The sequence below is a fragment of the Tachysurus fulvidraco genome, chromosome 24 (assembly GCF_022655615.1).
Source record: "Tachysurus fulvidraco isolate hzauxx_2018 chromosome 24, HZAU_PFXX_2.0, whole genome shotgun sequence".
Taxonomy (NCBI): domain Eukaryota; kingdom Metazoa; phylum Chordata; class Actinopteri; order Siluriformes; family Bagridae; genus Tachysurus; species Tachysurus fulvidraco.
Window position 1 is genome coordinate 12,236,838 of NC_062541.1, and position 12,820 is coordinate 12,249,657.

At 38.9% G+C, this 12,820-nt stretch overlaps 1 protein-coding gene across 4 annotated transcripts in view; it reads right to left on the minus strand.

Moving 5' to 3' along the window:
* csmd3b (CUB and Sushi multiple domains 3b) overlaps positions 1-12,820 on the minus strand; it is a 403,012-nt gene that overhangs the window by 79,751 nt on the left and 310,441 nt on the right. For all 4 annotated transcript variants that reach the window (XM_047808110.1, XM_027175911.2, XM_047808109.1 and 1 more), the window contains 5 exons: positions 7,055-7,168; positions 6,476-6,571; positions 2,310-2,513; positions 678-802; positions 275-371 (listed from right to left, as the gene is read on the minus strand). In XM_047808110.1, the coding sequence (XP_047664066.1) occupies positions 275-371; positions 678-802; positions 2,310-2,513; positions 6,476-6,571; positions 7,055-7,168 (636 nt within the window). The remainder of the gene's footprint in view (positions 1-274; positions 372-677; positions 803-2,309; positions 2,514-6,475; positions 6,572-7,054; positions 7,169-12,820) is intronic.

Sequence of the window (12,820 nt, forward strand, 5' to 3'; positions counted from 1 at the left end):
GGAAAGTTCCTCGGTGCTTTTGGATTTGTAGGCCGATTTTGTGAGAACAAAAGCCATAATGAGAGGATCATGATCAATTCTTCATAGCAATTATGTGTTACTTAAACAGCAAAGATTAAAGAGCTATTTAGAGACTGCAAAGGGAGAAGAATAAAAGCACTGTGTAAGTCAAGAGCTGGCTAGAAAAAAAAAAGACTGCAACAGCACCAGGAACATGATGTAAACTTGCAAAGTACTTGTTTTAAATTTAATCAGAATAAAAACATGTTCTTACCCGAATAACTTCCCAGTCTGGGTGCATTGTTGTCAGCTCCATCATAGAAATCCAGAGAATCCCAATTGTGTTCAGTGGCAAAACTCACCACTTGGATCTGAGCAAAAGGACAAAAGTACAAGAAAGTTGTTTTTAGTCTGTGAATGCAATGCCATGATCAAGCCCTCAAAATCTCAAACAATGGATATGATGCCTTTCCATACTGTAAGTGAACAAACACAATTCTAAATGAAAAGATCAAGCTACATTATGTCCTCTTCATTTGCAAATTAAACATTTGCCCTATACATAATTCATTAGATGTTAATGATTCCCTTTATTGAAGTTTCACTTTTTAAACTGCTGATTGCTCTATTGACAGGGTAGAAAAAGGTTCATTTGAAGGACTCGCTTCTTCTCTCACCTGGATTCCAGCTCCCTCAGGGACTGAAACCTTCCACACACAGTTGAGATTGTTGTCATAAGGTTCAGGGTAGCCTGGGGACAGGATGGTGCCCTTACGTGCCATCAAAACCCCTCCACATGGCACTGTCAAGGCAAAGCCCCAGAGAGAACACGCATTAACATCGCAACACGGCCTGGATTAGAGCAGGGCTGCTGGGTTTTGATGACTAATTGGAACCTTATAAAAGTGAAAAAGAAAATGCTAGTGTCTTCTCCAGGATGACGATTTACAATGTGATAAAAAAAAATCAAATGATTTAGAGGAAAAAAAAAACATTTTCAACAGTGTGTGATGCTATTTTGGAAGCATACCAGTAGGCATAATGAATCAGAAGCATGCTCATGCCTGGGAAATGCTCAAAGGCAGTAACTGGTAAAGTAACTTGTATTTGACTTGAAGAAAGCATTAGTTTCTGCAAGGAACCCCCTACTGATTTTTTGAAATCGACATTTACATTTCAAACAGACATTAGAAATTGTTTGGAAGCTCTTGTGGGTCGAAGAATACTGTGTTCTAAACTTTCTGGCCTGATCATTTAGTTCATTCACATTGCACATTTCGGCGTATTTATTTGGAACAAATGAAAGAGTGAATTTCAGAATTCAAATGGCATTTAACAGAGTAACATATGTCTGTCTCCCAGTGGAGAACCTAGCTTAGGCAATCGTTCCTGCTTGCTGAAGACGGAGAGTCAATCCTCCAATAATAACAGCGTGGGCTGCTATCTTACTCTGCCAGGACAAAGCTCTTTCTCCCCACTTTGATTAAGGAACTAAGAGCAGGTCAGGACATACAAGATGTTAGAAACACAGACAGGCTGTGTGTGTGTGTGTGTGTTTGTGTGTGTGTGTGTGTGTGTGTGTGTGTGTGTGTGTGTGTGTGTGTGTGTGTGTGTGTGTGTGTGTGTGTGTGAGTGTGTGAGTGAGAGAGAGAGAGTGAGTGAGAAAGAGTGAATATGGAGAAATGCTCAATATATCTGTGCCAGATGGTTAAATTATTAAAGAAATTCAGTTCACAGCAATTTCTGGCTCATTAATATTTTAGCAGTTATATACAGAATGCAGCGTGTGTGCAGGTAATCACAAGAAATTGCTGCAGTTTCTGAACTTGCAGTTGAAAACCAGCAGAAATCTACCTGAGTAAAAAAAATACAAGGCCAGGAACATGGCATCCTGTAAGAACTGCAAAGCGCAGACAGCCAAGACACTGCTAGGATGTAGAAGAGCAACATTTCCTGCTAATTAATTAAAAATGAGGTTGCACTGTCGAAGTTTGCCTATTCATCCACCCACGTCCCGTTCCACACTTTTTAAACCTGACTAATTGCACCGCTGAAGGGAAACACTGTGCTGCTTTTGCATTAAGGGACTTATGTGCAGTGTCCCTGTTTTCTCCAGCTCTAAGCGCCGAGCTCCAAGCCTGCTTCAATCTTCCTTCTAGAACGGCTAATTAACCCTCTTCACCTCTGAATAAGACTGTGACAGTGCATGGTTCATTTTTAAGTGCTCCAGTTCTCTTCCTGATAACTTCTAATGAATCCTTTAAGTAAACCGTATTGGATAGAGACTGAAGAGATGATGTGACACTCACCCATGCAGGTGGGCAGGGTGTCGTTCCACTGTGCCAGGGCGTCGGGAACAGTTTCACAGCGGATAGCCATGGAGCCTTGCAAAGTGTACCCTGGGTTGCACTCGAACATCACGGCTGAGCCCACAGAGAAGTCGTTGCCAATGCGCTTGCCGAAGCGAGGTTCGGGCACCGAGCTGCACTGGGTGGCGCTGGTCCGTGGTACAGCTGTAAGGCATAACAAAATCTGCAATAAATCTCATCAAGGTGTGCTTTTGTAGGAAAATAATCAATGCTGTGCTGGTGCGATCTGAAGCAGTGTCACTTTTTCCACAAAGAAGTAAAAGTACTATCGCTCCTCTTATAGCACAGCAATTTGTCAATGAATAAAATGTTTTTGTATTTCCTAATAAAGCAAAACAAAGTACTTTTTAATCATTAATAGTTACATTTAATGTTGTGGAAAATCAGTGTAACAACAGACTTTATTCTTTTTATTGCAGCTATAAACAACCTCTGCAGATTTATTAAGACCGAAAAAAAAACCCACTTTGCAGCTTAATCAGTTTGATGTGAGAAAAAAAACATTGACAGTGGAGACTCCACCCATAAATGTTAATAAAACGTCTCCTCCCGAAAAGCATCAACAATTATACTGCTTATATTAAATAATAACCCGCACCTTTTTTAAGCTCCATGTATTATTTATATTAGATGATGGATTGTCTGCCATAAGTCTTTGAGAATGAGCTGTTACTATAGAAACAATACAGTATTCGAATGAGCACATTAATATAAACCTGCGATTTGAATGATAGCTGTTATTACTGTCAGAGCCGCTGTTATAGAAACGACTCAACACCTCCTGACCAATCAGATTCAAGACTTGTGCTTGAGCAGCGCTGTGCTACAATCTTCTACATTAATGAATCATTAAGACAAGACAGATGACTTGTGTATAGTGAGAGACAGTTGCAGTATTTGAAGGGTACCTACACGGGCTTTACGCATTCATGAGCTTTGCTTAAAGATTTTAAAAAGCAATGCTAGAGGATTTATTTCAAGACTTGAGTAGATGGTAAGCTTTTGTAAGAAAAAACAGAGAAGAAAAAAAGAGAAACCTTGATTATTTTTGTAGGACTTCTTTAAACTGCTCTATTTAGAATTATTTTCCATGTTGCAAGCCATGATGGATGTAGTCCCTGCAATATCAGATTGAATATTACTATGTATTTTTATTTTCATTGTATTTATTTTTTGTTATTTTCACCCTCTCTTAAAAAAGAACTATAAGAATGTTCATTCTCAGTTATTCTTTTTGTGTCTTTTGCTGAATTACTGCTGGCCAGGTCACTCTTTTACAAGAGATTTAATCTCACCAGGTTTCATCCTGGTTAAATAAAGATTACTAACTAACTACACTAAGTTACAGTAATATATTATTTGTCTATACTTGCATTAAGATGTCCTCTGCTACGCATTCATCTGTACCCAGCTCTTAATGTTTTATTAAACGCATTTATCTCCGTCACACACTGGCATGAGGCTGAATACTCTGAATGGTGTTGGTCCGTTTAAATTTTCATTAAAACCTACAGACACAGTACAAATCTAACCACACGTATGAGCTACATGAACCATTTACATAACCCATGATGACACATGAGATTATCTCCTCACTGGTGTTAACGTAAAACATTAATTAATCCAGGGACACATATGTCAGTGATGCTTGTGAATTTGTTCTGAAAGTATAAGAATCAGTATAGAAGAATACTCAAATAAAGTGTTGAAATTTTTTTTAATGAGTGTTAAAAGGTTTCATTGAAGCTGCAGATATAAATCTGAAGTCAAAGTTTATTTAGAAAAGTTATTTTTATTTATTTATTAAGGCTTTTTTTTTTTTAAATCCAGAACATTCAACTTGGAAATATTTACTGTAATGGCACTTACGTCAAATGACTTTCCGTTCTTACATCCTGGTTTATGAAAATTCATGTCCTTATGTGGTGTATAAGAGCTCAGTAATCCCTAACCTACCCCACGCCATGCAGTGGAACTAACACCAGGCTGTCCTTTGGCCAGCTAAAATACTTTTTTTTTTTATCAGAATCAAACACATCTAAAGTCCAAGTAAGTACCAGAAGCAGTGAGAGTGTTTAACAGTATCTGAAGTTTTAGCTACAAAACCAGCTGAGTTGCAGGTGACTGGAGAGCAATGTTTTAAAGCTTTACACAACACAGCTGAGCAGTGAAGAGAGAATTCAATCACAAGTGGGAAGATCTGCAGGACACTGATGTATCAGCCCCAGAGTAGCATTTTGGAGAGATTTAAGAGAGGAGACAAAGCAAAAAAATAAGAAATAATAATAATAATAATAATAATAATAATAATAATAATAATATCTCTCAAGCAGATTTGCAGCAGGGCAGCATTATTTGTCCCAACAGTGATGATTAACGACGACTTCTGTAAGTCATAGCTGACCAAACCCTTCCATTAAGGATCATCTTCTAGGATCAGCAGATTCCAGTTGTATAAACTGCATTCAATGATGTGTTGCAGCAGAAGCAGCGTTTAAACTTGTAGTAAAGACTGCAATATTAAGATGTATCATTTTCTAAATTTCTTTTGTTTAATTTGTTTGTATAATTTTCCATTTGTTATTGATTACATTTATTGTTTTGGATGTTTTTGGATGTTCCTCCGGATACTCCGGTTTCCTCCCCCCGGTCCACAGACATGCACGGTAGGTTGATTGGCATCTCTGGAAAATCGTACGTAATATGTGAGTGTGTGAGTGAAAGAGTGTGTGTGTGCCCTGTGATGGGTTGGCACTACATCCAGGGTGTATACTGCCTTGATGTTCGATGACGCCTGAGATGGGCACAAAGTGTTAGATCTTCAAAAAACTAAACAAGTGTACACGTTTTTTTCCTGTATATACATCTACTCACACCTCCGATCCCCCCTAAAACGCAAGTATTTGAATTATAAAACACATTTAATCAGCACAATGGCAGTATATGAAATGTAATTTAATTAGGGTAAGTCCCTATAGATTAAAATGGCTCATAATAACCTTGAATGACAGCTGAAAATTAAAATGGCCTGCTATGACAGATTGATTAAAGAGTATGACTTGTTTTACATCAGCATACTAGTTTAAAACTCTGCTTTTAAAATGCTAAGCCAATTCCCTGAGTTGCATTAGTATGCCAGTTATACTGTGTTTAAATCTTTCTGTGCGCCGCTAATGTCGCGTCTGAAGGATGGAAGCAATACAGTCTGCATTATGGAGTAAAGCCAAAAGCTATACTTAAACAATTTGGCATTAATGTGACATTTCTATAGTTAGCACTAAAACATTTATTTCAGCAGCTACAGTGACTCGATAAAAATATACAGAAAACTACTCGAGGTGAGAAGTAACAACTATAACTAATTGGTCGGTGTGTAATTACAGCAATGTCTGATTATTTGTTTTAAATATGTGTACTTTACTAGAGTTTTTCTTTCACTTACTGTGAGACTTTCAACTTTTGTTCACTTACTTGAGTCGCTATGTTCATTCATTCATTCATTCATTCATTCATTCATTCATTCATTCATTCAATCATTCATTTTCTACCACTTATCCGAACTTCTCGGGTCACGGGGAGCCTGTGCCTATCTCAGGCTTCACTGGGCATCAAGGCAGGATACACCCTGGACGGAGTGCCAACCCATCGCAGGGCACACACACACTCTCATTCACTCACACACTCACACACTACGGACAAATTTCCAGAGATGCCAATCAACCTACTGTGCATGTCTTTGGACCGGGGAAGGAAACCGGATTACCTGGAGGAAACCCCCGAGGCACGGGGAGAACATGCAAACTCCACGCACACAAGGCGGAGGCGGGAATCGAACCCCCAAACCTGGAGGTGTGAGGCGAACGTGCTAACCACTAAGCCACCGTGCCCCCCTTCATTCAGCTAAAACTAATTCATATATATGTACACAATATGTACTAAGGCACACAACAAAGACGTATGTACATCCTATGACTGAACTTTTCGTGAGCTCTCCAGACTTCCACTGTTTACAAGGATGCAAAATATGTCGAAGGGGGAAAAAAAACTAAGTGCCCATGTTTTTGGACCATATGCAAATTATAATACACTGTTAAAGTTAGACTGACCTTGATACACAAAGTGGAAGCCTTTAGCAGTTTCTGGTCCAACTGTAGTGAATTTGATGGTTATCTGGTTTCCAGTACTCAAGGGCAATGACTCTCCTGCAGAAGAGAGAAAAAACAAACAAGCCTTGAAACGTGTCTTTAGCTCGGGTACATTAAACCCACAGATCTCTTGAAAGTGTCACACTTTACTAAACAGCCTGCTTATTTTTCTACTTTGTTCTTTAGTGTTTTCACTACAGTGTTTTTCTGGATTTAAATGTGTGTTTGTAATGCATATTAAGCAGAGTTTAAAAAGCTGAGCTAAAGGTTGTCACCATTCTTCCTTGTAGTGCTATCATTTCAATCAATGGCACTAAATGCTTATCATCTGTAAAGCCACTAAGAGAAAATAAAGAGAGAGAGAGAGAATGTTTACTTGTAGCAGATAAGAGGGTAGAAGGCAAGAGCCAATGCACGATAAATTCTGTGTTCAAGATCCAATTTAGGATTATGATTATATAGCCAAAAAAGTGAAGAAGTTGAAAAGTGTCTAAACTCTAAAACATTCATAATTGCTAGGACCCTTAAATCAGAGTGTACCTGAGTGAGAGCCCGACAGTGAGGAGAGCAGAGGGGACTGCTGCGTAGGTCCATCGTAAATGTCAACCACATCATTTAGAGATGTTTGAAACAGCACAAACTGGCCGAACAGAACTGAGGAACAGGAAAGAAAAGATAATGACAAAAAAGCTCTGTGCAAATACTTTAGCTGTTTTTGGCTTCAGGTGTCAGCTCATAGGAAAATATAAACATTCTTCCCACATCATTTTCTTATAAACTGGAACTCCTTCCTTCTAAACAGATCATCCAAGAACCGTTTCACAATGTGCTAATAACGCCATTTTCTTAATTAGATCAGGGTATTTTGAGCTATGGAAGCCTCTCGGAGGTAATAAAGCAGTACGTTTATTTAAATCTTTTTAATTGCCTGCTTCTGTGAAATTACTCTTCACATGTTGCACCACAATGCAAGCTCATGGCAGTCTTATATGCAGTCCTTTGCTTTGATTGCATCGGTCAAAAGACAATCATTAGTTTCGCTATATATTGCTCTGGAAATGAGGAAAGCTCAATAGGAGTGAAGTTTAACTTAATTTTATTCCCTGTTAAGAAAATCGGAATTTACGTATTCTAAATATTGCACATGAGTCTATTATGCAACAACAATAGCATTAGCAACCTGACACCTGAGGGATTACACGCAGTCATCTCTGAATAAATCCATGCTATTAAGCAGCCAGGCATTGCTAAAGTGCTTTATCTCACAGCCTAAAATGTGTGCTAAGAATTTGTGAAATATGTGAATGACACAGCAGGGGTTTGAAAGCTAATTGAAGCATATGTTTACCGCAGGCTGTGATGACACTGTTACTGGCTCAGAAATGCAGCTTTGAAAAAAAAATGGCACAAACTACTCATGATTACATGAATGAATTTGCGCTTTAAGAGAATATAGATACACCACACACATATTTATATATAAACGGCACACTGAAGCTTGTTATTGTTATGTGCAGACTACAGGATGTGAATATGGTTACTTAGCAACACCCTCACACTGCTAAATGGTGGCGTTAAAGGCAAGGCTACACTATGTATATTTAAATAGACACACACATAATGAGACCTTATTAGTACAAAAAACTTTCTTTGAGCAATTTACTGAACGTATATATGTTCCTTAGGGATATTTTATGAGATTTATGGTGTTACTACCTGCTCCCTGTACAGCTCTAGAATTTCATTTCTTCCTTCTCCACATTTCAGCAATCCCTGGCTGTCTATCACATACCCTGCCTCAAGCATAACCTTTTTATGACATGTCATTGGTCAGAAGGTTCTCCTCTTAAAACCACCATCTGCTGCAACCTACAGTACAGAGACTCAGTGCTACATACCATGCTCAGAAACCGTCTGAGATTTAAATGGATTTGACCTGAGAACACAAGACGTTTTCCAGGAAACTGATCATATTTATTTATTTATTTATTTATTGTTATAACTGTTGATTTTCTAGGCCTGTGTGAGTGAATAGGTACACTGACATGACCACACAATCCACTGCAAGTGTAATGCTTATTAAAAAAAGAAAAAGAAAATGTTCCATGTTCCACAAAAGAGAGCAGCAGAAAACAATTTGCAGAACACAGCTTTATTAGACTATTGAATTTCTACACTTCCCTAACTTTCATTTCTGAATTGGTCTTAATGTATACTGTACCATGTAGAAGTTCCTGGCAAAATCTTTTAAAACAATGATGTCTTTTCCAGATGAATTGTTTATAGTTGACTAGATTCCTACTAATATTTTCAGATTTCTGTCACATTTTAGGTTTGTTACAGTCCAGAAAGACATATTAGCAGAACCTACAGTATGCTAACGTTTGCACACAGTTCTGGAAGTCATAATGAGGCACCTTTAAGCTGATGTGCATGCTGCCCTGTGCACAGTATAGAGTTTGCATGGACTATATGGAGCAGAGGCTCTGTAAATAAAAGCTTTTGTGAAAATTGAGCCAAGTCTTTTGTTTGTTTGTCTAAGGCAGACAATCCACTAAAGGCAAAATACACTACTAATTTATAAATATATTTCTCCATAATGTTTTAGTTTCCCTTCTAATCCTGCCTCAGTTTTCTGTGAAGATCAGAAGGTGATTATTAGATATCTACATGCCACAGCCAAATAGACATAAGCCGAATAAAAAAAATCTCCTGTTTGATTCAACAGCCAGCATCTTGCTAATCTTCCAGCAGTTTTTTTTTTTTTTTACTTCTTCTTACTTTGAGCTGCTGCTCCCAACAACTTAACATCTTTCAACCTGAAAATATGCTGAACTTTGTGAAATAGATGTTGAAACATCTTTGACAAACATGTCTCGTATGAAAAGCTGAACTGGCTGCTGTAAAAGTTTTCATATGTGTAATGCCTCTGCAGAGTGTCCTGATAGATCATTTTTTTGTTGCCTGTGAGCAGGGACTTGTGGGAATGTTCTAACTATGCTGTTATTGATGGTGTTTCTATCCTCTGGTACAGCCAGCTGCGAAATGATCTATAACTCGGTATGGCGAGTCTGCTTGTGTATATTGAGTTCACCCTCCTGTGTGTTTGATAAGAACAATATGGGAGATGTTGAGGCCCTGGCCATATTATTCTTGAATTTCACCACCTCCAAGGTTGTGGCACTGCCAAAACAATTACCTCTGTTAGTCAGAGAAAACTGTTGTGCTTGTTTAGGTTTCAACCACTTGCATACCTAACGAGTCAAGCATATGCTTGGGAGGCGCTCGCCAATTCAGAAGCTAAGTGAAATTAGCCTGTGCAAATCAGTAAATTTAAGCAGGGTGGACATTTTTGAGTTAGAAAATATCAACAATAATGACATTCAGGAGTTCATTTTAAACACAAAACTCAGTTAGAACAGTGTCCAAGTACAGTAGTCTGTGAATACGGACAGACGTAAGAACATTGACAAAATTTAGCTTGGAAATTCCAGCAGTTTAGGTATTGAAAACATACAAAAATGTATAATAAAAAGAGGTTCACTGGGCAACAGTAATAACTGCTATTCATTGGTGTGGCCACTAATTACTGATAATTAGTACTTAATTTTTTATTGAATCCACAGTTGTTTTGTAAGACCAAAGGTTCATGAATCCACAAATTTCAGCTAGATAAAGAGGTGAAAGTAGCTGCTTACAGAAGCAATTCTTTTCATTTGCAGCAATATTTCAGCATATTTCCTTTTCTTCCAGGTGATTTTTTCTGGAGTTGTGTCTGATCACTGCTTTAGCAGAAAACCAGAACAGCATTTCCTGTACCGCTGTAGTTACACCAGTAGTTGGAGATACCTCTGTATAAAGTGTAATCCCCAAAGCACACAGATGATGAAAGGAGCTAGAACATTTATTCCTTGGGAAATGTACACAGTCCTGAAAACTCTGAGCAGGACATGCCAACTTTAACTTCAATTCAACGGGCTTTTGGTCTCTGTTGGAAGAACTTTGCTGTCAGAGAGTTTGGAGCACAATTAAAGAGAACAGGAAGATCACATTTATCTACACCAGCCATGAGCCAGCATGGATCAGCACGGATCGATTGCCGGACCAAAGATCGCACTAAACCGTTCATTTTCTTCCCACAGTGTCCATCTTTAAGATAATACCCCATTTAAAACCCTGGCCACACTGCACACAGTCCAGATTATGAGAAAAGTGTTGGCAGACCATCAGGCTAGTGGCCAGTTTTAAAAAAAAAAGTGTAGATAAAAAAAATCTCAAACAGTGTGAAATAAGTTCAGTCCAAAAGTAAAAAAAGTGTCTTTAGAACATTTAATATGCCAAATAGAGCATTTGAATAGGGATGACAGAAGTATATCTTTTTTATATGAAAAAATTGTTGTATTCATTCATCAATCAATTTGCTTATCCTACACAGGACCATAGGAAATCTGGAGTCTATCACAGGGAACTCTGAACACAAGGCACAATCACACACACATTTAATCCTACACTGTGGACAATTCAGAGATGCTAATCAGCCTAAAACACGCCTTTGGAGGGGGGGAGGAAACTGGAGCACCTGGTGAAAAGCATCGAAGCACGAGAAGAACATGCAACCTCCAATCAAAGCAAACCTCCAATCCTGGAGGCATGGGGGTAAACATGCTAAACAGCAAACCACCGTGCCCAGAAAATCTAATATACCTTATTGCATTTTAGTACACAGTAAATATATTGTTGTTCATTTAATTACATTATTTGCCAGACACCCTTATCCAGAGAAACTTACAGATAACTCATTCATATAGAAGGTGAGGGCTAAGGACTTTGCTCAAGGGTGCAATACTGGGATTTGAACTCATGACCATTTGATCAATAGTCAGGATGAATATAACAGCATAAAGAACTATTCGGACTGGATTAGTTCTACGTGGGGACGTGGAGTAATGCAATTTTACCTCAGGACGTCTGTAATATTAATTGGCCAATTTGCATGGGACAAGACATCTCAGTAAAACTAGCAGAAGTGGGAGGGGTAACTCACAGTAACCTCCTTGTCGTCATGTGCGCATGACGTTGCTTCCTGTTATCACGTGCGCAAACAGACAACTTGGCGCCTCCATGCTTGAAAAACGCGCCGAAAACTACTTTTAAACAGGAAATGACGGAATTTTACCATACATATTTGCAGCGGGTCTATTCGGACGGGATTAGTATTACCTGAGGTAATTTTTCCGGACCTTTTTACAGAAGGTAAAAGTTGCCGTAATCTTTACTGACATTGTCCGTAATGATTACCGAGATGGCACATTCGGACGGGACTAAAATCATCGAGAAGCTCTGGTAATAATTACTTTACCCCCACGTCCCCACGTAGAACTAATCCCGTCCGAATAGGGCTTAAGAGTGCTAAAATCTGTAAAACACTATATAAAAAAAAGTAAATGTCACTAAGAAGGAGTTAGAGAAGTCAAATCCAAAACACAAGGCAGAAATGTAGTCAGAAACAGTAAATGGCCAACTGATCATGTGAACTGGCACAAATACGACCATCTTGAGAACAACCAAACAAGAAAAAGGTGAGCATTTGAATCAACACATAGATGAATAACTAACAGGAAACAAGTGTGTGTTAGTTTTCAGTGGGAGAGTTGTAATGTCTGGAGTGGGTTGTGTTCTAGAGAGGAAGCTCCTGAATGTGACACGAAAATTATTATCTCCGAATGTTTCAATGCAAAGCATCAACATTACTGACCTTTTGAGTGAAACTACAGCCAAATGGACCAGTAATACTCACTCACTCACTCTCTCACTCATTTTCTACCGCTTTATCCGAACTACCTCGGGTCACGGGGAGCCTGTGCCTATCTCAGGCGTCATCGGGCATTGAGGCAGGATACACCCTGGACGGAGTGGCAACCCATCGCAGGGCACACACACTCTCTCATTCACCCATGCATCTTTGGACCAGGGGAGGAAACTGGAGTACCCGGAGGAAACCCCCGAGGCACGGGGAGAAAATGCAAACTCCGCACACACAAGGTGGAGGTGGGAATCAAACCCCGACCCTGGAGGTGTGAGGCGAACGTGCTACCCACTAAGCCACCGTGCCCCCGGACCCGTAATAAATATTTCTTATTTTATGCTTCACCGTAAAGACACCGGAGGCTTTGTTAGCTGATATTATGCTTAAATTATACACAAGTTTTCACTGACAAAATGATGAATTGCATGTACCCAATTCAAATATGTACATAATTGTCACGTTCGTGCATCAGCACAATTTTTGCTACATGTAAGCAAACA